The 24,261-nt window shown below is 45.8% G+C and overlaps 1 protein-coding gene across 2 annotated transcripts in view; it reads left to right on the forward strand.

The window, feature by feature from the left end:
- GNAO1 (G protein subunit alpha o1) overlaps positions 1-24,261 on the forward strand; it is a 139,623-nt gene that overhangs the window by 38,093 nt on the left and 77,269 nt on the right. For both annotated transcript variants that reach the window (XM_033070160.1, XM_033070158.1), the window contains exon 3: positions 11,499-11,640. In XM_033070160.1, the coding sequence (XP_032926051.1) occupies positions 11,499-11,640 (142 nt within the window). The remainder of the gene's footprint in view (positions 1-11,498; positions 11,641-24,261) is intronic.

A 24,261-nucleotide genomic window follows, 5' to 3' on the forward strand; every position in this document is an offset into this window, starting at 1 on the left:
GAGATAGAGAGACACAGAGGGACACCAGAGCAGGTGTTTTCTGTGCCAGGGAAGGCCATGAGACACTGAGGATGCCCAAAGTTTTCAAATCCTCTTTCAAACAGTATTGTGTTGGAATGGGTTGTCTGAAAAGCTTGGAAAAACACTGGAAAAAACTGTTCCTCTTTCTCCTGGCAGTTTCAGGTGGGGGACTCAGAGCTGAGGCAGGGCCTTCCTCCAGTATAGGTGAGGTGTGTCTGGAGGAGTGTGCTGAGTTAGACCAGCCAAGGTCTTGTCCCCCCACCAGTATTTTCTAAACATCAGCTGCATCTGAGAATCACTAAAGGGTTGTTTGAAGCCTTGTGGCAGGTGTCAGGGAAAAGCTGTAAAAGCTGTGCATTTGTCTTCATTTCAGATAACCTGTTCTCTGAGTACAAGTGTAGAAGTTATGATTCAAATATATCCAAACGCATGTAATTAACCACAAGTGCAACACACCTCCTTCCTGCTGTGAAATCTTATTAGCAGTGTGGGCAGAATCCTAAAATACTGTATCTGCCAGGTTTCAGCTCGAAGTCTTCAGCTTGGAAAGGCTCAGTGAGCAGACCTGAGCAGGCAGGCTGGGGGAGCTCAGAGCTGTGACCTGGCATTACTGAGCACAGGGGCCCAAAGCAAGCTCTCACCACCTCTGTTTGGGGAGCTGCCTACCCCTGCTCAGTCAGAGCCATGCTTCAGCTGCAGGCAGACTTCACAGGGCTCCACTAAACACAGACAGCAGAAACTTTGCAGCCCCATTGAAAGAAACAGCACAGTTAGACAGGCAAGGTTTGGGTTTCTGCTACCTGCAGCAGCAGGAGTGACAGAGGCCAAACTGCTGTTCCTCCACCCAGGACTTGTATCTCATCCACACCAGACATCTTCATTTTGACTGCAAAATTTTCCATTGATGGAGGCTCCATTGCAGTCTTCAGGGATTTTTCCCAGCAGCCAGATACTCTCCCTTGGCCCGCGCTCTGTGGGGTGTGGCGTGATGCTTGATTACATCCTCTAACAGAAAGGCAGCACATTGCAGAGCTGGGAACACCATGACTCAAAAATCTCTGAGCTGAGATTAGTGGAGGCTAATGTCAGCTTGGCAGCACACCCAGGGGCTTGTGGCAAGCACAGTGCTCAGAGATGGAGCCCCTGAGCTGTAATCGTGCCAGAGAAGATGGACAGGATACAAGGAGTGGCATAATCGCTCTTTCCAGAATTGATTCCTTCTCAGCTTAACATGTTGAAACATCAAAAGTACTGAAAAACCCCCATCTGCCACCAGACCTAATCAAACACATCAATTATTGCTTCAGAAAGACAGTTGCTGCTGGATTTGATATCCCAAAAAGGCAAAGCTGCTTTAAAGCATCTTTTTATTTTAGCTGAGTGTTTTCATGACAGCACACAATTCCTAATGAGCACTAATACAACTAGGACACACAAAAAATATGTCAACTGTGCAAAGATCAGCTCTAGACATAGAAGAGGAACTCTGAATTCCAGTGGGTTTCAGTGGAATGAGGGGCTTTGGAAGCCAGGTTTGTTGCATTAGGGCAAGGAATCAGGTACATTCTACCAAAGCCTTGCTTTGATACAGAGAGGGTCATACACTCACTGTTAATGTCTGAGTATTCTTGTTGTGGGTTTTGGCTGTAGTACTGGACTGTGAGCATGAAATGCATGGGGTGATGAAGAAAGAGTCTGTGCATGCCTCTTGCTTCCTCTGTTGTCCACAGAATATTTGGTTATGAAGAGCAACATCTGAAAAGGTTTTGAAAGGCAAAGTCACCTTGCAGCTATCAAAACACTTCAGATGAGGCAGATGGGAAACCAAAAATACTATTTAGGTTTGGGCAGTAAAACTGACATTGAACCCATTTGCCTCGTTTTTCAGGCTTTGATGATAGTTAATGACAGCTTACAGAAGTTGTAAGTGATCTAAAAAAGCCATAAAAAGCTGCTTTGTGTCCTTGTTCAGGGGATGAATTTAACAAAACCATTATGGGGCTTTAAAACACTATTTTGACTTTCTAGAACCAGCTGTGGGATGATCCAGCTGCAGTTGGATCCCCCTTGCATCTAAGAGAACATTTAAGAGGATTAATCCCAATAATTTTAATTCAACAAAATGACCTTATGTAACATTACCAAGGAATTAATGAGAATTCTCTCATGTGGGTCATCACCAGCCCGGTGGATTTTTTTCCCTGAGGGATCTCATTGGTCTCAGGCAGAATGTGGACAAAGTAGATTGACTATGTAGCACATTGCATGGGAGGAGATGATAACTCACTCGGAGCAGGAATACTTTTTCCTTCACTGAATTATTATTTGGGAATGCACAACAAAGAATGCAACTGTCAACCTCCTCTGGTGCTATTTGAAACCCTTTTGGCTCCAAGGCTTTTTCCACAGAAAAATGCAATCTCATCTAATGCAAATGCTGCTGCAGGAATCTGTGTAGTCCAGCTGTCTTTTTTTAATCGAAAAAAGTCCTGATCTAATTGTTTTTGACTGTGTTTCTTTGCTGTTCTTACTGAGCTGAGCAGGATGCATATTAAAACTAATGAGGTGCATGGTAGGGTATTCAATATTTGATCTTAGTATTAAAGGCCCCAGGAGAGGGTGCATTATCATAGTTAACCAACTGCAAATTTTAGTAAAACCAAATTATACCAGTGGCCTGACATTGAATAAAACCCAAGTCTGCTCCACTCCCAGCTTTGTGCAGGACATGGGTGTTGGGAAAGATGAAACAGGAAAACCTTATAAATATGATTGCCTGGCAAAAGAGGGGTCAGGGGCAGCCTCTGCCTGCACCCTGCTTCCAGCCTTTGCTTCCCATCTGGGCAGATCTGCCTCTCAGGAGCAGAGGAAAATGATTTGGAGCAGGAAAAAAGAGGGTCTGTGTGTGGCTGCTGTGTTAGCTGGTGGGATGGGTGTTTCTTCCCCTGACTACACCCCTATACTGCCATCCCCTATCTGTGCTGTAGGGGAAGGGTCTGGGGTTTGGACTGGGGACTGAGCTGGGCACTGAATCCCTGCAGTTCATGCTGGGAGTGAGATCCTGAGCCTGTGTACATCAGTGTGCCTTCCCCAGCTAGCCTGGCCCTCACCAGAACCAGCATCTCCCAAGGAAGGAGGATCTGTGGTCATTAACACTTGGGAGCAGGATAGTGCATCCAAGTACCAGAACTCCTCTGGGAATCAGTGACCAGCAATCTCTGCAGGAAAAAACTTGTTAGGTTGCCTCAGGTGGGTTAAAACACTGGTGTGGTGACTGTGCACAGTTAGGCTTGGTGTGGGCAATGCTTATGGCCACAGGTAAGCCATAGGACAAGAGGAAACAGCCTCAAGTTGAACCTGAAGAGGTTGAGATTGGATATTCAGGGGAATTGAAGGGAATGTCAAGCACTGGAACAGGCTGCCCAGGGAAGTGGCAGTCACAATCCCTGGATGCATTTAAAAGATATGTAGGTGTGACACTCAGGGACCTGGTTTATTGTGGAGTTGGCAGTGCTGGGGTAAGGGTTGGATTTGATGATCTTGAAGGTGTTTTCCAACCTAAACAATTCTATGATTTTCCTGACTTTGTAGTGTTAAATTTCAAAGGATGACTATGTCCCTATTGTGTTGGGTGGAGTACTAGCGCAGTAGCTGGGTCTGCTCTGCCTGCCCAGCCTTGCCTTCTTTTGAAGTATCAGAACTGGTGTCTTTCATTCATCAACACTAATTAATTACTTTCAGGATGCAGTAGACTGTTTACACTCTTGAAATTGTTTTGTACACACACTTAAAAACGAAGTATTTCACTCCACTGCTTCCTGTTGAAAATGTAAATGCTGAAAAATCCTCACACTGCAGAGACGGGAAGGTCATTGGTGCATCCCTAAAGTGGGGTACAAAAGCCAACCCAACACCCCAGTCCAATGAAGGACACAGTGTGAACCTCAGCTTGCAGTCCAGGAAATCATCTCTCTTCTCAGCTGCAGCATTCAACCGAAGCAGGGATCACCCCTCAAGACAGCCCAAAGCCAAAATTAGGCACTGATGTAGAACTCAATTAAAAAATAATAGTAATAATAATTAAAAGAAGACTAAGAGCTACTTCCAAACAGCCACAGGGCTGCAGGGACACAGCACCATGTTGGGAGTGCTGTACATGTTTCTAGTTTAGGGCTATATTAAACTGGAAATGAAGAGTACTCTGCAAATATTTTATACACCTGAAAACAATCTGAAATCAAAGGTTTTGGGGAAGATGCAGTATCTGACTCTTGTATGTCTAGAAGCTAATCATTGTTGGCTCAATAGCCACTTGTCTAAAGACAAAAGTAAGACAGTAGCAATGTTGATTGTGAGCAGACATAAGAGAGTTTCTTACAACATCATCTTCAAGGTTTTTGGCCAGCAGTTAAGGTGCAGAAGGACTTGGCTGGCTATAGAGAGACGCCATGAAGGCATCAGAGGGACTTACAGGCATTAGGAACAAACTGAAGTGCCTTAGAGCAGCAAGAGTGCTTCTGCCTTGTACAGGTCTGTGAAACTTCTGCAATTGATTTGGGTAAGCTCGGCCATTTCCAGGGCTGTAGATTTTGGCAGCATTTCAAACGCCTGATGGATTTGCTTATTTTTTAACGTGAACCATCTGGTTAGTTAGAATAATATCTTTGCATGCAAGAAATACTTTGGTGGTAAGAATTCAGTTTTGAGTGACCCAAAGGTATTTCCTCCAGAAAGGAGATTTTCCCCAGCTGGGTGTGTATCACAGGGCTTCATCAGTATTTCTTGGAGCAGTGTTAAAAGTCCAGGTTGAAAAAATTATGCTTTTTAAAATGAACTCCACTTGCAGTTTTTAGACAGCCCTAAGGAAGTTGTTTTTCTTAAAAAAAAAAATAAAGGGCATGTAGGCAAACAGTCATCTTAATTTCATCTCAGAGAATTTCTTGTGGGAATAGGATGTACAACATGGCATTCTAGCACAGCTGGGGGGAAGAATGGGAATTTAGAGAGATTTGCACCCTGTCACAGAGGTCTGAACTGTGCCTTTGCAGTCTTTGAACACAAGGTCATGGGCATCTGTGTTGATTTAGTTTAACATAATCCAGGAGTTTTTAATCGCATTTCAAGCTATTAAACGAGTGAGAAGAGAATCACTGGAATTTAGCTTCATAACTCCCCTGTAAACAAAGTTTTTAACCTCATATCAAGATAAAAATAAATTTAAAGTAGCTGATTAGCAGGAGATTTTCCATCAGAATTTGATCATCCTCCTCTCTACATATTGAAGTCAGATTTTTGTGCTTTCTCCATTTGCAAACAAAGATTGCAGAATTTTCTTCAGAATTAGATTTTTTTCTTTTAACTGGAGCTCTTCCCAGCTCCACCAGAATAACCTGCCTGATTCTGGGTAGGAAACAGGAAAGATTATTTTTGAAAGAAAAAAGGGGGAAGAAGGGAGGGGATAAAAATCAGAAAAGTTTGCTGAGAAAAAATAAATTTTGTGATGTGTGTTTGTTCCAAGATTCCCCATCCAAAATCCACTTTGGATCAGTCTATACCATAAATATGAGCATGCTAATGGGTCTCAACAACCTGAGCAAAAATGTGTCTGTGGATGAATTCTCTATTGCCCCTGCAATGCCACCTCCTCCCTTTGACACAGCATTTTACACCCACCAGCATCATCTCACACACCTTGCATTGTCCCACAGTGTCATGTGGACTTGGAGCACTGTGCAGACCTGAGCTTTCCTGAGGGGGAAGGAGATGCTGCTGAGGAGCTCAGAGCCACCCAGGCTGCAGGGACCCTGCGGGTGCCACACAGGGTGGTGCCACTGCCAGCCCAAACCAGCTCAGAGCCCCAGAGCCCTGAGAGCTGAAACTCATTGCCAAGGCACAGGGCTCTATAGAAAAGCTGTGCAATGACCTTTAAATTCCTTAATTTGTCCAGGTGAGGTGAAGGTGAAGACCAGGTCTGCTTTTATAGGAACTGGACTGTTCATTTCTTGTGATACACTTTGAGTGTAATAATCTCCTGGTGATTTCTTGCCTGGTTTTATTCAAGCAAATCACTGTAATTGTGGGGATGTGCATTGATATGGGAAAACTTCATTCAGCTGGAAACATCTTGCTGATTGAAAGTAAATTATCTTAGGTAAAACAGAAACAGTATGGGTTTTATTTTCTCTGGCAGGCAATTGGAAGTTTATAAGTATGTCTTTCACAGTGATGCAGACAATTTGAAGCCACACAAAGGTCCCTGAATTTTGCAGGAAATATTTCAGAGACATTGGTTGGAGGTTTTGGAGTGATGACAAAGGGCAGGAGACAAATCAGGGCTGTGTCAGTTGGGGCACGAGAACCTGCATGTGAAGCTGTGAAAGGGATAAAGGATGCTGAGCACTGGAAGCAAGAGGGTATCCACAAATCTCCACATGCCATTCCCTCCTTCTGGCACAGAAAGGACAAGTTTAGTAAGACTAAATGCCTTCAGGTCAGCATGTTTAAGGAAATTCTTAGTACATACTTATAGGCGCCATCTCAGAAATACAAACACTTCTCCTTGAGAGCTCTTGGAGGGCAGGTGAGGCACCAGAAGACAGGAAAAAAATGTAAACATGGTGCCTCTCTCTAAATATAGAGGGAGAAAAGAGGAGTAAGAATTATAGACCAGTCAACTTCTAGAAGCTTTCAAGAGAATTGAACTATCAATCATATAATTTGCAACCACCTAGGAGATAAAAAAGGAAACGAGTGACATGCAGCAAGGATTATACAAAAATGAGGCTTGTTAAAGTAGTCTCATTTGATTTCTCAGCAGAAGTAGGAGAGCAATAGTTGGTGCCATATCTAGATTTTGCTAAGGGTTTGTCAGAATCCCACTGGATTTTTTAAAAAGTGACCTGGAAAATTTGTGCAGATAAATCTGCCAGAGGTCTTACACAAAAATGGGTGAGTAGCACAACTCATTCCCAAAGTCTAGAGTTATCAGTGGCTTATGGTCTGAGCAGAGGGCTCTGTCAGCCAGGACTCCAGGGGGGTCTGAGTCCATTTCCTTCTAAATTTTCATCAGTGAAAACTGGAGGGAAATTCATCATTACTTACCCCTGGCAGTGATACGAAGTTGGGAGAGGTGCTTCAGCATATCAGAGGATAAGCTTTACAGCTTCAAATTATCTTGGCAGACTGGAGATGTGAGGACTGGGTCTAGTCTAGGGCACTGTGCCTCAAAAAAGAGGAGGAGGACCTGCTTGGAGAAGGTGTAGGGAAGTGTCAGTGTGCTTTCTAAACCTGGCTCAGGTTGGAAGGGCTGGAAGGAAAGCACCAGAATAGCTTGGCTGGAGCTGATGTATGGGAATGATGACTGTAGCCTCTGCTCCAGGAAGTTTTCAGGATGATGGACAAGTATTTTCCTCAGGAGTGACCTGGGCAAACTGGCTCCTTGCTGGGATCAGCCCCAGCTGCCCTGGAGCTGTGGTGGGCTTTGTTCAGAGCTGCTGTTCCACAGCCACAGGGGCCGTGGTGTCAGCAGGGACAGGCGGCAAAATCATCTCTGGCTTTGCCTTCTTAATGCGTTCGCTGTGTAGTGAAGGGCTGAAGGCACGTAAGTGCTTTGTTGAACAGAAGCCAAAGCAAGCTGCTATGCAGAATGCACCCCCTGTTTTCAAGTATTTCATTTATTTTGTAATTAAGCAATAATTGCTGAGGCACTGGGCACTTCTTCAGCATTAACGACTTGCTGGGGGATGGCAGAGGATCTGAGCCATTTTCTCCAGCAAATACCTGCCTGTTACTGCCACTCTGAAATGAGTGCAACACAACATGCCAACATATGGGTTTTGCTGTTAGCAGCTGAGGGATGGGGAGCAGGCATTAATGGGTACCTTAGGCAATCAGGTTGCTTCAGTTGTCTCTCACCATTCCCTTCACAGCACAGTGTTTTATTAGTCACTTGGTGAATGAAATGGCTTTTTAATTGCTCAGAACCACTTTTTTAAATTACAGCACTTTCTCCCCCCTCCACAGCCCCTGAGGATCCTCTTAAATCCCATTTTTTCCTTTGCCCTGAAGAGAACCAGTTCTAGTGTGGCAAAGAGGAACCTGCCTGCAGCAGTTTCCTTTGTAATTTGGACACTGAGAAAAATATATGCCATTTAGAAAACAGAGAATTCACATTTTTGGTGCTGAAACCCTCTGCTCCCATGATTTGTAGGTTGAAGTAGCCCACCCTGCCTAAACCTGTAAAGACTTTACAGTCTTGGCATGCTGGTTGCTTCTGTTAGTCCCTACACCTGTATCTTTTTAATGGTCACAGCTCACTACAGCACACAAACCCCACTGCTCCTCATGTCCCATGGCACCAGGAGCTGGCTCAAGCCATGTCCCATAGCAAGATTCCTCCCAGGATTAGTGTTGGAGCTTTAAATGTGCACTAGACAGTAAAACACATCAGGTGAGAAGAAAGGTGTATCCCAAACCATGAGTGGCAGCATGAACGTTTCCAAAGGCCTATGGAAAAAGCTGCCACAGGATTGAAGCCATCAGATCATCAAGGCAAGCAAATGGAGAAACATTTGTGAAAAGCATATAGGACAATAAAACAGTTCACAGTGTCCTAGCAGGCTTTGCAATAGGAGTTGGGGGGGATTTGCTCCCTGAAGTATTAGGTAACATTCTCTCTGCATGATTGATTAATCCATAGGTACTTCCTACAGCAAAACTTCCATCCTGGCACCCACAGTGCTGTTTTCAGTCACCATGGCTGCCTCCTAGAGAGATTTCACACAGGAGCAATCAGGGTGTTTTTTCTCTATGTTCTCTCTGCCCCCTTTAAAAACACCAGTTTTACTTCTGTGTTTGAACAATGGCAGCATTGTTTCCCAGCTGTAGTGTGTTCACTGAGGGATCGCAGAGCTGCTCTCCATCCTTTAATTCTGCATAAGGAGCCTGTTACTCAATAGGGAACTTATCGGCTTGGAGCATTTAGAAGTGAAAATGTCAGGCACCAGCTTCATGGCACAAAGCTAAAAATGGTTTAAACTCTGAGGAAGACCAAAGCTCACCTCTTTCCCCATACAGCTGTTCAGCCCTCTTTTTGCCTTCTGAATTCCTGAGTTGATGCCTGTTAGTAAAAGCCAGAAACAAATCCAGCCCTAGCTGTGGGCATTGCTCCCATCTCCACCAGGCTGACCAACAGCTGGACCAAACAAATTTCAGCAGCATCCTCTTGAGGCCATTACACTGCCCCTTGTGCCTGTCCTCACCCTTTTCTTTTCTCCTTCTTATGTTTCCTTCTCTTAGTTGCCTAAAACCCAGCATTTAATCTTGCTTGCCCCAAAATCCAGCTGTGAGCCAACCATCCAGAAAGAATGAATTATTCCTGGTGATGCTGTCATGAACTGCCTGCCTGCCTCCCGTGGGACCCCTGCTCTGCTGTGCTGCTTGCTGTCATGCTCAGAGCTGGGAGGAAGTGGTGCTGTACAGTCTCTCTTGAATTCAAACAGAATTGATGCAGATCCTTCTGCCTTGCACCACCCATAACTCTTAGGGTTGACTGCTCCTTTTGGCAAAGAACACATTTCCCAGAAGTTCAGCAACCTGTCTGAGTAACAGTAAATGATTCATGAGATCCAGTGCTGATACATGGCTCTGCTGCCCTGCCTCCTTCCCCATCACTCAAATGCCACTGTTCCAAACCTCACCACAATCACTGGATTCACAGAAAAAAGCTACAGAGTACAAGATCTGCTGTTGCCCATAACTCCATCAAAATCAAAACAAGCTATCGAAACTTTTCTGGCAAATTGGCAAGTCTGGATTTTCTCAGTCAGAAAGGTTTTCATCCACCCTGTTCTCATCAACTTAGGTGAGGGGAACCAGCAGCCCCCTGTGCTGTTTCCAGCACACCAGCACTGTTTGCCTTTGCTGGAGGGTACCCAAACAGGGGGCTCCACCCAGTTTCTCAGATCAATAGCTTAAAAATTTCCTGATCACCAACTGATGTGAATTATTGTCTGTCTGAGGCTGTCTTTGCTTGCAGTCATGTTTTTCCAGGACTCAGGGGTTGTTGAGCAGCTCTTCCCAGAAGCTCAGTGTTCAGTGTTGAGTAAGCAAAGGTTGTGGTGCGAACAGCAGAGAGTCAGTCACTTGTTAGAAAACCTTTCTGTGAGCTTCACATCAGGGGAAGGAGATCTCTGTCTTGGTCAGCGTGTTTCTACCAGCCTTGTTCTTCGTGTAGTCATCTGTTAATAACACTGGGCTGGCATCCAGCCCCGTTCTCCATCCCAGCACTGTATCTATTGCAAGCTCACAGTGGGAGATAGTGCTCCCTCTCTCCCAGGGGATGCCAGCATTTGTCGGGACCTTTGATGGTGTGTATCTGATTTAGGAAAAAAAGGAATCAAAAATCCTGTTACAGAAAGGGTGCTAGCTTTTATCAGAGACCAGCTCTGTTACTGAAGAACCCTCTGTTGTCCAGTGACATCTGAGGATGAGCAATCAAGGATTTCATTTTAGCTAAGCAGATCATCCTCTCTTCTGACATTTAAGACATAACTTATGTCTTCACTGGGAAGAATTATTGTCAGAAACAATTAGTTCTGCAAATCCTAGTTGTTTTTGTAGACACATCCAGACTTAGTTCTGGAGATACTTAGAGATTAAGAAATTACAGAGGTCAGTCTTCTGACCTGAGCAAGGGGCTGCAATAACTTGCTCCATCCAATAGTTCCTTTGCAGAGTTTAATAGAGACCAATGCACAGAGCATCCAGCATGCAGAGCTGGTAGGTCTGTGGGTCACATTCCCATCTTGCTTGGGGAAGGGATAACATAACATGCCTTGAGGCAAAAAAAAATCTCAGCCCTTATTCTAAAGGAGAGAGAAGGAGAGGGGAGGAAGTGTGGAGGGTAAGTACTTTAAGTGCTTCATAACCAAGACACTTCCCCCCTCCATGGCTCAGTCCCTGTGTAGTGTACAGGGGTAGTTCAACTCTGGTTCCTTTTGTAAGATACCCCAGGGGTCACTACTACTAAAAGGACTAGACAAGAATCAGAGGGTTTCTAACACTTGTTTCATTGTTAAAGATCTGATCTGATGGTCATTTGTTCACACTGAGCATATTTCCATAGACCTTGATTGGGAAGGTAATGCAGGGCCTGGAAACCTCTCCCCAGTGACTGCTGAGCATGCAAACACGAGGTGCTCCAGGCTTCAGCGTTTGCAGTTCATTTGGGAAGGAGGTACCATATGCACAACTGTGCACAAAACCTTCTTGATAGAGAGCAAAAGGGATGCTAATTCCAGCACTGGGCTCAGACACACTACTGGTGAACAACCAGAAAGGTTTAAAAAGAAATGCTGACTAAATTAAGCGAATCAAGGCAGCAGATGTGCTCTTCTGAAGAGCACAGCTGTCTTTTAAATGTCTCTCCCACTGAAATTACATTCTCAAGAGTTTTTTGTCCTTTGCATTTTCTTCAGGATCATCCATGAGGATGGCTTCTCTGGAGAAGACGTGAAGCAGTACAAGCCAGTGGTCTACAGCAACACTATACAGTCCCTGGCAGCTATTGTCCGTGCCATGGATACCCTGGGCATTGAGTACGGGGACAAGGAGCGACGGGTAAGTTAAAATCACCTGCTTGGGTACAGACAGCTGAGCACCAGACACTCCAGACCATGAACAGAAGGCATTTGCACAATTTCAATACCTTGGAGGGATAAGGAGGGAGGGGAGATTTCCATCACTGTTGTATGTCTCTTGCACATGCATTTTGTACAACAGAGACATGATTGCATGTGATGTGCCATTTGTACACTTAGGCTGGGAAGTGTAGCCCTGGGGACCACTGTGTCACAAAAGCCACAATCTCTCATGCCCTGGCACTGGTCAGGCCAGCAATGAAAAAGAATCTGTTGTCTAGAGACAGCCTAGACAGATCTACTGATAGATTTGAGAAAACAGTGAGAACATGTGTCCTGTGCATGTGCTGGACACACAGGCTGCATGGACTGATGAATCAGGCAGAAGTCTTGCTGCCATTCAAAGCCCTTCTACCAGCCTGCTAATGTAGGAAAGCCTTTAGGATTAACCCAAACAGCAATTTCAGTTGCAAACAAGGGGATGTATTACTTCAGTGAGGTTGGTATGGACAGGCTCTTAGGCACCAGCATTGGCATCTGTCTTATCAGAACAGCTATGTGATGTTTGGCAGCCTCCTTGTACCACACACCTAGGCCAGCCTGTCCTTTTACAGTTGCTAGTCTGTGATTACTTTCACCAGCTCCCTATTTTTAAACAGTGGCTCCTCTGTGAGGTGCCCCTGCCAGCCTCTGCCTTGCCTTGTTGCATTTCTGGCTCAGACCAAGCCCACACAGAGGAACTCAGAACCCCAGAGTGAAGTCAAAACCGCCCTTTTTGCATGCTGCAATCCCAGAGAAGGTAAAACTACTTGATTTCACTGGAAATAAAATAATTTCAAATTAAAAACCTGGTAAAGGCAAAGTCCTATATGCCAGTGAGTTTGTCATGACTATTTTTAGGTAGCTATCCAACGACAGATGTACAACATATTCCAAACTCCTTATCTGAGGGTTGATAATAAAAGCATTCACTAGAAGGGGTGCCAAAATCCTGCTGTGGTGTTCCTGTATGAGGAGGTACCTTATTTCTCCAAATCACAAAGAGGTACTTTGATTTCTGTGCATCTAGGGGTTTTCCCATAGGAACTCTAAATCCTGGAGACATTTCCATCCCAAACGTGGAGATGATACCATAATGGAGTTCTTGTGAGCTTGCCGAGAACTGATGCTGATGGCTTTCAAACTGAATACATTAATCTGTTGATTACTCAGTGACTCAGCTCTCTGCAAGGCAACGTATCTCGCTCAGCTAAAACCTATGCCTAGGAAAACAGAAACAAGTCATTCTCCATGTCTGATAAATAGTCTGTGGCAGACAGCTTTAAAATGTAAAAATTTTTTTTTTTTTTTTTTTTAACTACTAAAGTCCTAATTTGAGGAGGGTAAACTCATCACTGCTTTAGTGCCAGGCCTGGCACAGTGCAGGGTGTGGAGGAGGAGAGCTGTTATCAGCACTGCCAGGAACGAGAGGTGGAGTCCTGGGCTGAACAAAATGTTGTGTCCGTTCATATTCCCCTGGAAAAGATGCCAAATGTTCCTAGGGCTGTACAATAACTCAGGCTGGAGAGGAGCTCAGGAGGTGTCAAGCCCAACCCCTGCTCAGGTGAAGTCTGAGGTCAAACCAGGTTGCTCAGGAGTCTATCCAGTTTGGTCTGGAATCATTCAAGGATGGAGACTGCACACTCTCTTTGGGCAACCTGCTCCACTGCTCTTACAGTCCTCATGATGAAAAAATTTCTCCTTATGTCTACCATGAACCACTGTTGTTTCAATTTATGCTTTATGGCAGTAGGGAACTCGTGTTACACTTTGCAAAGTGAAAAGTAAGTTAGATTAAGTTCTCCCCAGCCTAGTTTCCCCTAAGATGTAGTCCTGGAGGAATTACTCCTGTCTTACAATGGTGTCATGCTGACTGTCTGAGACAAGCCTGCCACAAACCACTATAAACCAAACCACTGTCTGCGAGGGTGATTCAGTGTATCTGTTCCCTTTATAGATGGCAGAAATATTTCTTCATCCAGCAGCAAAGGGGAAGGAAATCTAGTCCCTCAGGCTGTGATCTTCCACTTGCTCCTTTCTCTTAGGCTCAGAAAGTTGCTGGTATTAGTATGAAATAGTATTTATTTTAATCTTACAAAGAAGCACATGGCTTCTGCTGCCCTGCTTTTGTTATTAATGCACAGCTGCTGTAAAGAGGGGCCATTAGCAGGCGATTTGTTGAGTATTATGGTACATGGTTCATCCCTTTTCAGGCAAAGCTTTTCTATTTTAAAAGTCATTCCTCAGCCAAGGGTTTCCAAAGCAAATCTAGTGGGGGATTTTTCCCCTACTCATCACTTAAGCCCCCAAGAGAAGGGAGCTCAGGAAGGGGAGCCAGGGCTGTGGCTGCTCTAGTCTGATTCAGCAGCAGGGAGGGAGGGGACTTGGACCTGGGACAGGTTTTCCCCCGAGACCAGTTGGCTATTATTGCTTTTCCCATCCCACTTTCTGGGAGAGGGATCTGCACCTGTATCCCTTCCAAATGGCACCCCGACCATGTTCAAAGCGAAAAAACCCCTCCCCTACTTAATAAATGCATGTTGTTATTGAGAGAATACAACCAAATCCTCTCACTGTTCTCATTTTTCTCTGCCCATAATTGTACCTCCAGTATTTAGTCTAATAGAAGTGCAAAGACTGGGGGAAGACTAAACCCCCTTGCTTTTGGCGGTCAAAATGAGATCAGTGTAGGAAATAGGACGTAACAAGACAAAATAAATCACAAAAAGCATATGCTCCAGGTCTTGCTGACCCTCTCTGCTGATAAGGATTTGTCCCCAGGTTCAGAACAAACCAGTCTACTTGTTGGATTTCACTTTTATGTGTCCTCCTTGTCCAGGGCAGAGGGTTTCCTTGCAGCTTTGCCCAGCTCACCAAAGGTTCATGGCCTGTGGGCAGCACCCAGGTCCTGGTTTCGTGTCCTTCAGCACAGGAGGGAGCAGCACATCCTGCCAGCTCACAGCACACCATCACTGCACACAGCATGGAAGGCCAGGCTGAGACTCCAGAAAAGCTGGGCAAGTGCAAAGTCACAAATCCTTCACGTGTTACAAGGGGCAGGTGGAAAAGGAGCAGCCCATGAGGAGACAGCTGCAGGAGAAATGCCATCTGTGGTGTTGGTCACAGGGCCACCACTGCCCTGGGTCTGGATCCCTGACAAGCCAAGGGGTTACACACAGGAAGAGAGGCAGAGGCTTAGTCTTGCTGCCTACTCAGTACTCTGCAGCTGGTCTGTAGGGCACTACTCAGTCCTTACCTTGATAATCAGATTAACAGGCAGGAAAGAGTCAGGCTGTAACATGTAGCCTGTGGATTAAATGGTCCTCTAAAGTGCAAATGTATTAATAAAACAAGCTCCTCACTGATTCCATTTCAGTGTACTCAGGCAGAGCAAATGGGAAATGGAGTTTTGAAACCAGGAATCTAGAAGTCAGTCCAAGTGTTTGGAAAGGATCAAGCAGGAAGGGCAGGGTAAGGATGGATTTTCATGTCTCTGTTTGAAAATCTCTTTCTGAAGTGGGGCTTCAGAAACCCCAGACAGAAGAAATATGAAGTCTCTTCCTCTGTGGGTCAATGCTGACCCCAGAACTTGCTTGGAAATGCAGAGTTGCAATCCCACTTAGGTGAAATGCCAGAGCTGCAGCCAGGCTGGGGGTCTGGGGGTGTCTCTTCAGGGTGGATTGGTCCAGGCTGCAATGTGCAGGCTGGTATGAAAGCAGCTGTAGAGCATGCTCATATTTTCATAAACCAGGCAGAAACAGGCTGAAATTGTTCAGAAAGTACTCAAGAGAGAATGCCAATATCAGTTGTATGGCTCAGATCCAAGTGTCTGAGGCGAGAGGTCACAGGTTTAGCACTTGGGGTCCAGAGGTGGCAGGCAGTGACCTTCACATCAAACTTTTTCCCAGTGTGAGTCTGGATATGTCTCTACTTCAGCTATGAATGGGAAAACTAAAAAGCTCCTAAAGATTCAAATATTTTTATTGGGATTTTTTTCTTTTGGACTTTGTAGCAAAATAAGTCTGTGGTGACCTTCTGCTGTCACAGTTACAGTCTGCAACATCTGAATTGTGAGCCAAAGAAAGATGTGCTGGGACATTTTAAATTACTGGCCAGTAGCCTTTAAAAAAACTCTTCTGTAGTGTAATTGAACAGCCCACCCGGCGTGGCTGGCAAAGAGATCTGCATCAAATCTGCTTCTGAACAGAGAGGTGTGTGTACAAACCTGGTGCCTCCAGCCCCTTCCCCTCTGCACATGCCAAAAGGGGATTTTAGGAGCTGCCCTCTTCCTCTCGTTCTTGCTTGGCAGTGGCAGGAGCAAAGTCACAGCCACTGTCACCTGCTGCCTTCCAGGCACTGGAGGGGAGCAGTGTGGGGGAGGATCTCTCTTTCACAAGATCTGCTCCTGTGTAAATGGCTTTTTGTACTTGCCAGCTCAAGATATTGTGCTACTTCATTTGAGTCAGGTATCTGTTTAGACCAGCTGGCTCCTACTGTGTGTCCCCAACCCAAGCTCTCTCAGAAATGCAAAAAGGCTGCTAATAACTTTGGGGAGGGCAGGCGAGGTTAATCAGGCACTGCTGTGCTGCAGGAAACCTCTGTCAGCTACCTGGATCTAGGGGATGGACACATCCCTGGGCTTGTGCTGCTTCACTGGGGATGCAGCCAATCCTTGCTGCTCTGTTGCTGTAAGTGATGGGAATTTAGCACTGCTTTATAGAAGAGCAGGATGGAGTGGAAGAAAAGGGAAAATGGAATAAAGAGGTGGCACTAGACATGCAGATTTTTATCTGGTGTCAGCATTTGTCCAGATATCCAGCTGCAGACAATGTCTACTTGCAATAATCACAGCTCACATATAATCATATTTGCTGTATTGCATCAGACCCAGTAAAAATACCCAAGTAACAATCCAGGGCAAATATTTCAGCCTGCCCTTTATAAAGGTCTATCACTTTTCTATTAAGACTGAAGCCATTTTTCTCACACACCTCCTCTTGGTCCTTCCACAAGGCACATTTCAGTTGCCATTATTTGTGTTTCTTAGGGGTGGGGAACATCTAAAGGGCAGGGCATTTCTTGAGAGGTGGGAAACATGAAAGAGAGAGGAAAGCACTTGTTATTGTCACAGCCTGCCTTGTTGCCAGGGAGATGGTTGGCTCATTCAAGAAATGCTTGTGGTTGCCAGCCAAGATGGCCAATGTATTTGGAATCTTTGCTGCAAAATGAGGGTGTGGGAGAAAGAGGGAGACAGCAAAGAACAAGGGAAAGCCCAGAGCAAGCTTTGCCTGCATGGTCACAGGGCATGACCCACAGGCCTCACAGCATCATCTCTAACCAAAGCAGCATCTATATTCCATTAATATATTTTCTTCCTTCGAGAACTCCTCGAGCTCCTGAAAATACAAGATCTTTCCTAATAAATGATACCAGTAAATTAACAGCAGAACACAAAGGCAGTTTGTGCCAGCTGAAAGAATCTGGAATGGTCTACTTCCATGCCTTTGCTTGGCCTCTTAGGGAGAGTCAAACTTTGTCATAACCAGAAGGGATCCCAGCCAAGTCAGCTGAGACCTGTGGCTGGACCTGGGAGACCTTGCTTTGCAGCAGCAGCAGCAGCAGCAGCACAGCCTGGCTCTGTGCTCCTGAAGAAATGAAGTCATGATCATCAAGTCTATGACATATGGTGATCATCACATGGCAAAAAAGATCCTCCAGAACCAGTGTCTGCTTTGCTGTACTCATGCTACTGATAGTGATAATGATCAGAAATGAGAAAAAGCTTCTGGAGTCATGGCTATAAACACATAATGGCCAGAAAATGTAGTAGTAATAGTAGAAACAGCTGGATGCTGTAGGCAAGCAACTGAACCACATGGCCAGTGCTGCGCCAGAGGCACCAGAAACCTTTCTTTCAGCAGAAGACTGTCAATCACTCACAAGAGCACTAAAAACCAACTTCCCCAGGGTGGCCCAATATACCAGTTTTAGTTAAAATTCCTAAAGAATGAAAAGGACTGCTTGAAATGGATCCAAAAGGAGGCAGGGGAGAGTGGGTGGCAGGCGCGTAGCACGTTGGAGACGCGTGTTGTGGGGAAGGCAGCTCGCTGGAAGGTGCCACCTTGCTGATGTGCCAGCTTGATGTTTTTCACATTGATCCTGTTTCAGGATGATATCCATGGTGTTGGCATGGCAACCCTCACTCTAGAGTAAATGATGGGTCTGCTTTTTGGGTTCTCCTGGACATTGATGGTGAATGGGCAGCAGTCAAGGGACAGGGTGGAATAGAAGTTCAACTGGTCTTCCAGTCCCTCTGTGCAGTCAGAAATCTGTTTCTAAGAAACACATTTCTGGGGAAAAAAAGTATTGTGAAGCGCTTCAACATCATTTCTAAGGGAGCCAGATGAGAATAAGAGATGTGGTCACACCTTAAAATGTCACCATATCTGTTTCTTTGGTGAACGCTTGGCATCAGCCAGGTACTGTAGGTTGCTGATACTTGCTGTCCATGCTGCCTTCCTAATTGTGACATGAGTCTTATAACTAAATGTCCTACAAAAGCACTGACCAGAACAGATTCCATCAATTAAAACTAGCCTTTTAATTTTCTTCTGAAGAAAAGCAGAAGATAAAGAGATGTCTCAGGGGATCATTGATAAGAGAGAGACCATAGTCACCTCTTTCCAACTCCAAGCTCCAGGCTGAGTCTAATCACATCTTTCACCACCTAAAGGAGGCTTTGAAGAAGATGGTGCCAGAGTATTCCCAGAGAGACACAGTGAGAGGACAGGGCAGCAGTCACTGGTGCCAGGAGAGGGAATTAAAGTCAGAGATGAGCTTGGGCTCACAGTGCTTTCCTTCTTCTCTCCATGGTATCAGGAGCAATCAGGGCAGTCAGCACTTGAAGGACTACCCATGCCTTTGGGTATTAGATGAGTGGAGTGATAAGAGAGGTCTGAGGACCTTTGTGTATGGGAGGATCAGTGAAAATAGAAAATACCCAAAAAGTAATTTTTAAATTACGGGTATTGCCTTCCTCTTCAGCCAACCACCAGCAGAAAAGCATCTGTGATGAGTTCTCCTGGCATTGTCTGCTCCCTGGGTGGTGGATGACACAGCCCTTCAGGTGCAAATCCATCTTTAGAGATGTTAGTTTTTTCATGCTTCTGCCATCAACTGCCATTTCAGGCTTGATTTCTGAGGAATTAACAGCCCTCTAAAGCATCCTTGAAAAGGATCCTCACCTCCCCTAAAACTGTCCAACACCCCTGTTCACCTGTGAAAATGCAGACCCCGTGCCACAGGGAGGTTAGGCTTTCTCCTCCTTGTGTGCAAGCTCTCTCTTTTCACTGAGAGAGGCGTGTATTTTTCCACCATGAGCTGATTTTTTGGATGATGCAGGGAATATTTTTAGTTTGAAAAGAAGAAAAAAACCCCACCCATTCCTGTTCCTTTGAAGAAGGGCTACCTGCCTTCCCCTGTATTCTTTATACCTGAGGTTTGTTATTCAAATGCAGCCTCAGTTAGGGCTGCCAGGGCCATGATGTGACAGGGAAAAGGCGCAGAGGGGAGGGTGAAGCAGACATGGGACTGTAACATTTGCAGTGAATTAATGAGGGGTGGGGTGCTGCTTTCCAGCCTACAAGGTACTGATGGAAAACATCTTCTATGGGAGCCCCTGGAAAGCACCAGAGTGGGACAGCACAAACGACAAAGTGTTCAAAAAATATTTGGCAGATGGAGCAGAGCCCTAAGAAGCAGAAAACTTTGTTGCTTGAAAAGGGCTTTCTGGCCCCTGGGTGCAGGGTCAGGAGAGAGCTGGCTGCACACCCCATTCACTCCTTGGTGGATGGCACAGCCTGGCCAAGGCAGATTCCATCTTATCCAGAGGGGCTCAGCGCAGCCACTCCCCACAGAGCAGGCGGCATCTGGTGTGGGTGAACTCAGGCAGATACTGTCTGTCCTTCACTAGAGCCTTTCTCTCCATAAAGGGGTGGAAGGGTTTGTAAGCCAGGAAAAAATTACATCTGGGTATTTGATGTGCTCACAATGAAGGCACTGAAGTTAAACACTGGCATGGCAGAGGCTGCAAAGATGCCTGTACGTGTTTCTGGCTGCATGGGTGATCAGGCACTTGCTGAAGTCCTTCCAGAAAATCACCACCATGCTTCAGACTGAAGTTCAGGTTGCATCTGGCTGCAGCCTTGCACAGGCAGGATGCTGCCTTCAGGTATGATTGCAAGTCAGCTCTCCAAGCAGAAATTGCAGATAACTACTAACTACTCAGCACATTTCAAATACATGTCAGTTATTAAGTAGATTTATTTCCATCTCTTCTGGGAAATGTTGGGAAGCACTGCTGAGTCACACTGCTTACTCACCAGTTTTAGGAATGCCATTAAAAATATTTATTTTCCACATGCCTTCTATGATGTTCCTATTATTTGAATGTCTCCAGATGTAAAATGAAAACATTTGTATAGGGTATTCCTGGCCTCAAACAGATCTTGGATGCATAGCTCACAAAAAGGCATAAAGCAAGGGATCTATCCCTTGGCTCTGTTGTATGATGTTTATTCAGGGATAGTGGTGAGGGGTAGTCTTTGCTCCAAAATGGCAGAAGCACAGGCAGGGTGGGCTTGACACAGCTGGGGATGGAGGAAGCAGAGTGTGAGCAGCTGCTTTGCTGTGCCCAAACACATGGGAGAGGAGGGACACAGAACATGGAACATGTTCCTTGCTTACAGCAGGTGCTCATAAACTCAGGACACAATAATCTGCCATGATCTGCTCTGGCCACAGACCCCAAAACAATTCAGCCCCCAAGGGACACGATGTCAGGTGTGCCAGGTCCAAGGGGACACTGAGCCCAGCAGCTCAGCCACTGTGAGAGCAGGTCTCACTGTCAGCTCTAGCAGGGAGGTGTGGGAAAGCCTCACTGACAGCCTGCTCCCTTCACACCCTGAAATGAGCCCAGACAAGGGAACACACTGGAGCAGAGGAGCCATTTCATGGCCTGTGGCTGTGAAGTCCCATCCTTCCAAAAGGGGAATTTTGTTGAGCTGATGAGGCAAGGACACAGAGCTCCCAGCTGATTGCTGCCCTCAAGGAAGCTAAAATGTGCCAATGCTGTGCCCAAGCCCCACACCACCCAAGTGAGCTGTCCCTCCAAAGTGAGCAGCTGCTTCTTGTAGGCTGGATCAGCCAGCTGGGCAGAGAGTGTGGTGACTGCCTTCCCTCTCAGAGAGGCACAGTGGGACGGTGCCACCTCAAACGTGTCCCTTGCACTGCATCAATCATGGGGATGGCAGAATGTCTGCCATGCATGAAGACTTTATTACTTGAATACAGGTTTTACTGAGGCTATTAATCAGTATTGTGTACCTTGGTAATAACTGATTAAAGATACCACGAGGGAACTCATTTAACAGCTACAATTACAGCTCTGACCTCAGCCTCACCCACGGAGTCGGATGTGGGGGTGCCTGGCAGAGCAGAAGGAACCAGCCTCACCCAGGGCTGCAGGAGCTCAAAGGTGCCATTCATCCAGGTCAGAATTGCTGTGGCAGGTGACTGGGCAGGAGTTCTTGGTGTTTTACTGAAAGGAAGGAAAGAATCAAGCTCCACATGGTTAGAAACAGCAAAGCCTCAAGATCTGCTGTGAACAGTATCGTTTTGCACCTTGGCAATATTTAGACTTGTGGTCAGAGAGAAAATGCGGAGTAAAAAGTGTAGGGTAGGTGAATTAGCCTGTGTCTGGTTTGGGGTTTTTGATAGGCAGCCACTGGGGGCCCCAGGACAGCTCATCCTTCCCCAGCAGAGACCCACATCTGCGTCACATCACCCCGGAATCGCTCCAAGCAGCACAGCACATCCCTTCCGAGTGTCAAAACCCACTCAGGAGCCAGAGAAAATCTCACCCACAGGCTTTGAACACATTTCCTCCTTTTTGCTGTGCTATTCGTTTTCCAGGGCTGTAGGAGTTTCTGGTTTGCAACACGTTGTATCTGTGTTGACGGTGAGACTGTTGCTAGATACTTTTCCCTTACTGAGAAATAATTCCCCTAGGTTGGCTATGTATAATTAAGTCCTCATTTGCCTACAGATTGGTTTAAGACTAGATTAACTCCATTGATTAGACAGGAATTACTCTTGATTTACACTGAGATAGTGGGAATGGAGACTCAAGTGACACACAGGAGCAATCCTACAGTAAATGCTCAGGATAGCTATTGGTTGTCACCCACCTTTCTGTATTTGGTGAGGTTTTACCAGTAGGGATGGGAGGGGACTGTACTGCACAGAGGAAAGGAGCATCCAGTAATGAGAGAGGATACAAACAGAATTACATCTCCAAAATAACCCTTTGCATGTTTGGGAAGGAAAAAGAGTCCCATCCTGCTCCCTTCCAACTGCCAGCATCTGCTGTGCTCCAGAGGAGAAACCAAATTGCCCAGTGCTCCTCAGGAAGGGCACAGCAGGACACAGCCATGCTCAGTCCCTTTGGATCACAGCTCAGCCCTGCTCCCACCTGTGTCTCTGTCCATGCCATCAAAGCCAAGCAAAAGGAGCCAATGGCAGAGAAATAGAGTTTTCTGAGTCCAGGAAAGTGTTTGGCTTGCCAATTTTACTGTGTTTTTATTTAAAATTGTGAGAGCTTTTAGTGCTGGTAGATGATGTTACAGGAAATAAAAGATTATTTTTTCTGAGAAGAAAGAGGTGCGAGTAGCCACTAACCAGTGAGTTTGAGTTCTTCTGTAAAGTTAAAAATTCATTTCTTCCAAGTGAGAAGCAGGTCTCACCTCTCTTTCTCCCTTCCACATGTCATCACACTTGTGGGATTTTTTTTTTTCCAAAGGGCAGGTTTGCAACACAGCCTATCTGGAGGTGCAGTATGACACTGTGGATGCCAAAGGCAGGGGAATTTTAGGCGAGTTTTTCCTCACCACCTCACCAGCACCTTAGTCAAAGGTCTCACAGCCATTTTTCTTCCAGCTTTTTTTCTTAATTGCTGTTATTGGTCCTATAAGCTTTAGAAAGCTTTTCTCTTGCCAAGTTCCTCTGCCATGGGCATGTTTCTAACTGTGCTGTCCTCATATGAGTTCCTTGGTTTTAAATAGGTTTTTGTCTTACTCCAGCTGCCCTCATTGCACATTGCAGGCAGTTCCCACCAAGATGGACATCTTTTGCTTGCAGTTTCAAGTTCTTCATCTCCTAATCTCATAGCTGCTGTGGCTTTTGATTCTTCCCATGCTCACTTCCACTCATGAGACCCTTCACCCAGGAAATGGCACAAGGTTAGATCTGCTGTCTGCAGTTGGGCTGTGCATGCTGCTGTTGCAGCCTTCTTTATTTAATTTGCTCCAGAGGCAAAAGTCATACCGAGGCTGAAAAGACCATATTCAGCATTCCAGTGGATTGTGAGCCAAGTTCAGGCAGGTCTTGTGACCAGTGAGTAGGCAAAAATCCTTATTTCCTCAACTTTCTCTTCAAGAAAAGAACCTCGGGGAAGGCTCTAGGATGATTTGTAGCAGCATGTAAGGCTCTGCAGGGCTGAGCTTTTGCATCAGATGATCTTTATGTTGTTGCAGACCAAGTGTTGAGCATCTTCTATTTCTTGTTGTTGATGCAAGCAAAAAAATGACACCTTTAAAACAATCCCAACCCTAAAGCCCTGCACCACATACCAGGAGGAGGAAGCCTGTCCTCCAGCATGAGGGCTCTGAGCAATTTCAGCATCAATGCTCCCTGGCCATGAGGTTTCAGAAATCAAGAGTCACCAGACCCAAACCACAGCTGTGCTTATTTCAGTCATGGGTTTGTATGCACAGACATTGAATCAGCTTAAAAGCCGCCTCTTGGGGTGACACCCCTTTTCTGGCTCTCCTCTTCCCATTCCTCAAGGAGCTGTAGGGTGCAAGGCCTGGCCCTGCTCATGCAGTGTCTGGGCTCAGTGTCCCCCAGCTGCCTTTAACCACAAGCCAGCCATGCCACCACACAGACACCTCTGACTGTCCTTCCCCAGGCACTGCTGCGCCACAGCCATGCCCCCCACACTTAATTTACCAGCTTCGTATCTCCAGGCCAATCCAAGAGCACCAAGGATGGAGAGAGTGAACAGGCTATTGCACTGCATCCCATTCTCTTTTGCCATCAACTATGCAGAGAAAGAGTGGACAGCAAATAAACAGTAAAGGCTGATGGGGAAGGGAAGCCTATCAGTCCACACTATCATTATCTGAATTGCCTTGAAATCCTACAAGAGACTGCCAGAAATTAGTTCCAGTGCTCAAGAGTCTCCAGTGGCCCTTTAGGAAGAGAACTGGGCTCAGGAGCCAAGTGCCAGCTTTCTGCAAGCTAAATTCCAGATGTAAACAGATGTTCCCCCCAGCAGCCCTTGCAAACCCTGTTACACGGGTCAGGCAGCACCAGCACACCGTGCAGTTCTAAGCCCTTTTCCCTAAGAAGCTGGAGGGTATTGCCTGGGATCACAAAGAATGAGTCCAGCAAGTTTCTTGAGCCAGAAAAATCAGATTTCACTTCATACTGATTATGCAGCTCC

Source organism: Catharus ustulatus, chromosome 11 (genome assembly GCF_009819885.2).
Source record: "Catharus ustulatus isolate bCatUst1 chromosome 11, bCatUst1.pri.v2, whole genome shotgun sequence".
Taxonomy (NCBI): Eukaryota; Metazoa; Chordata; class Aves; order Passeriformes; family Turdidae; genus Catharus; species Catharus ustulatus.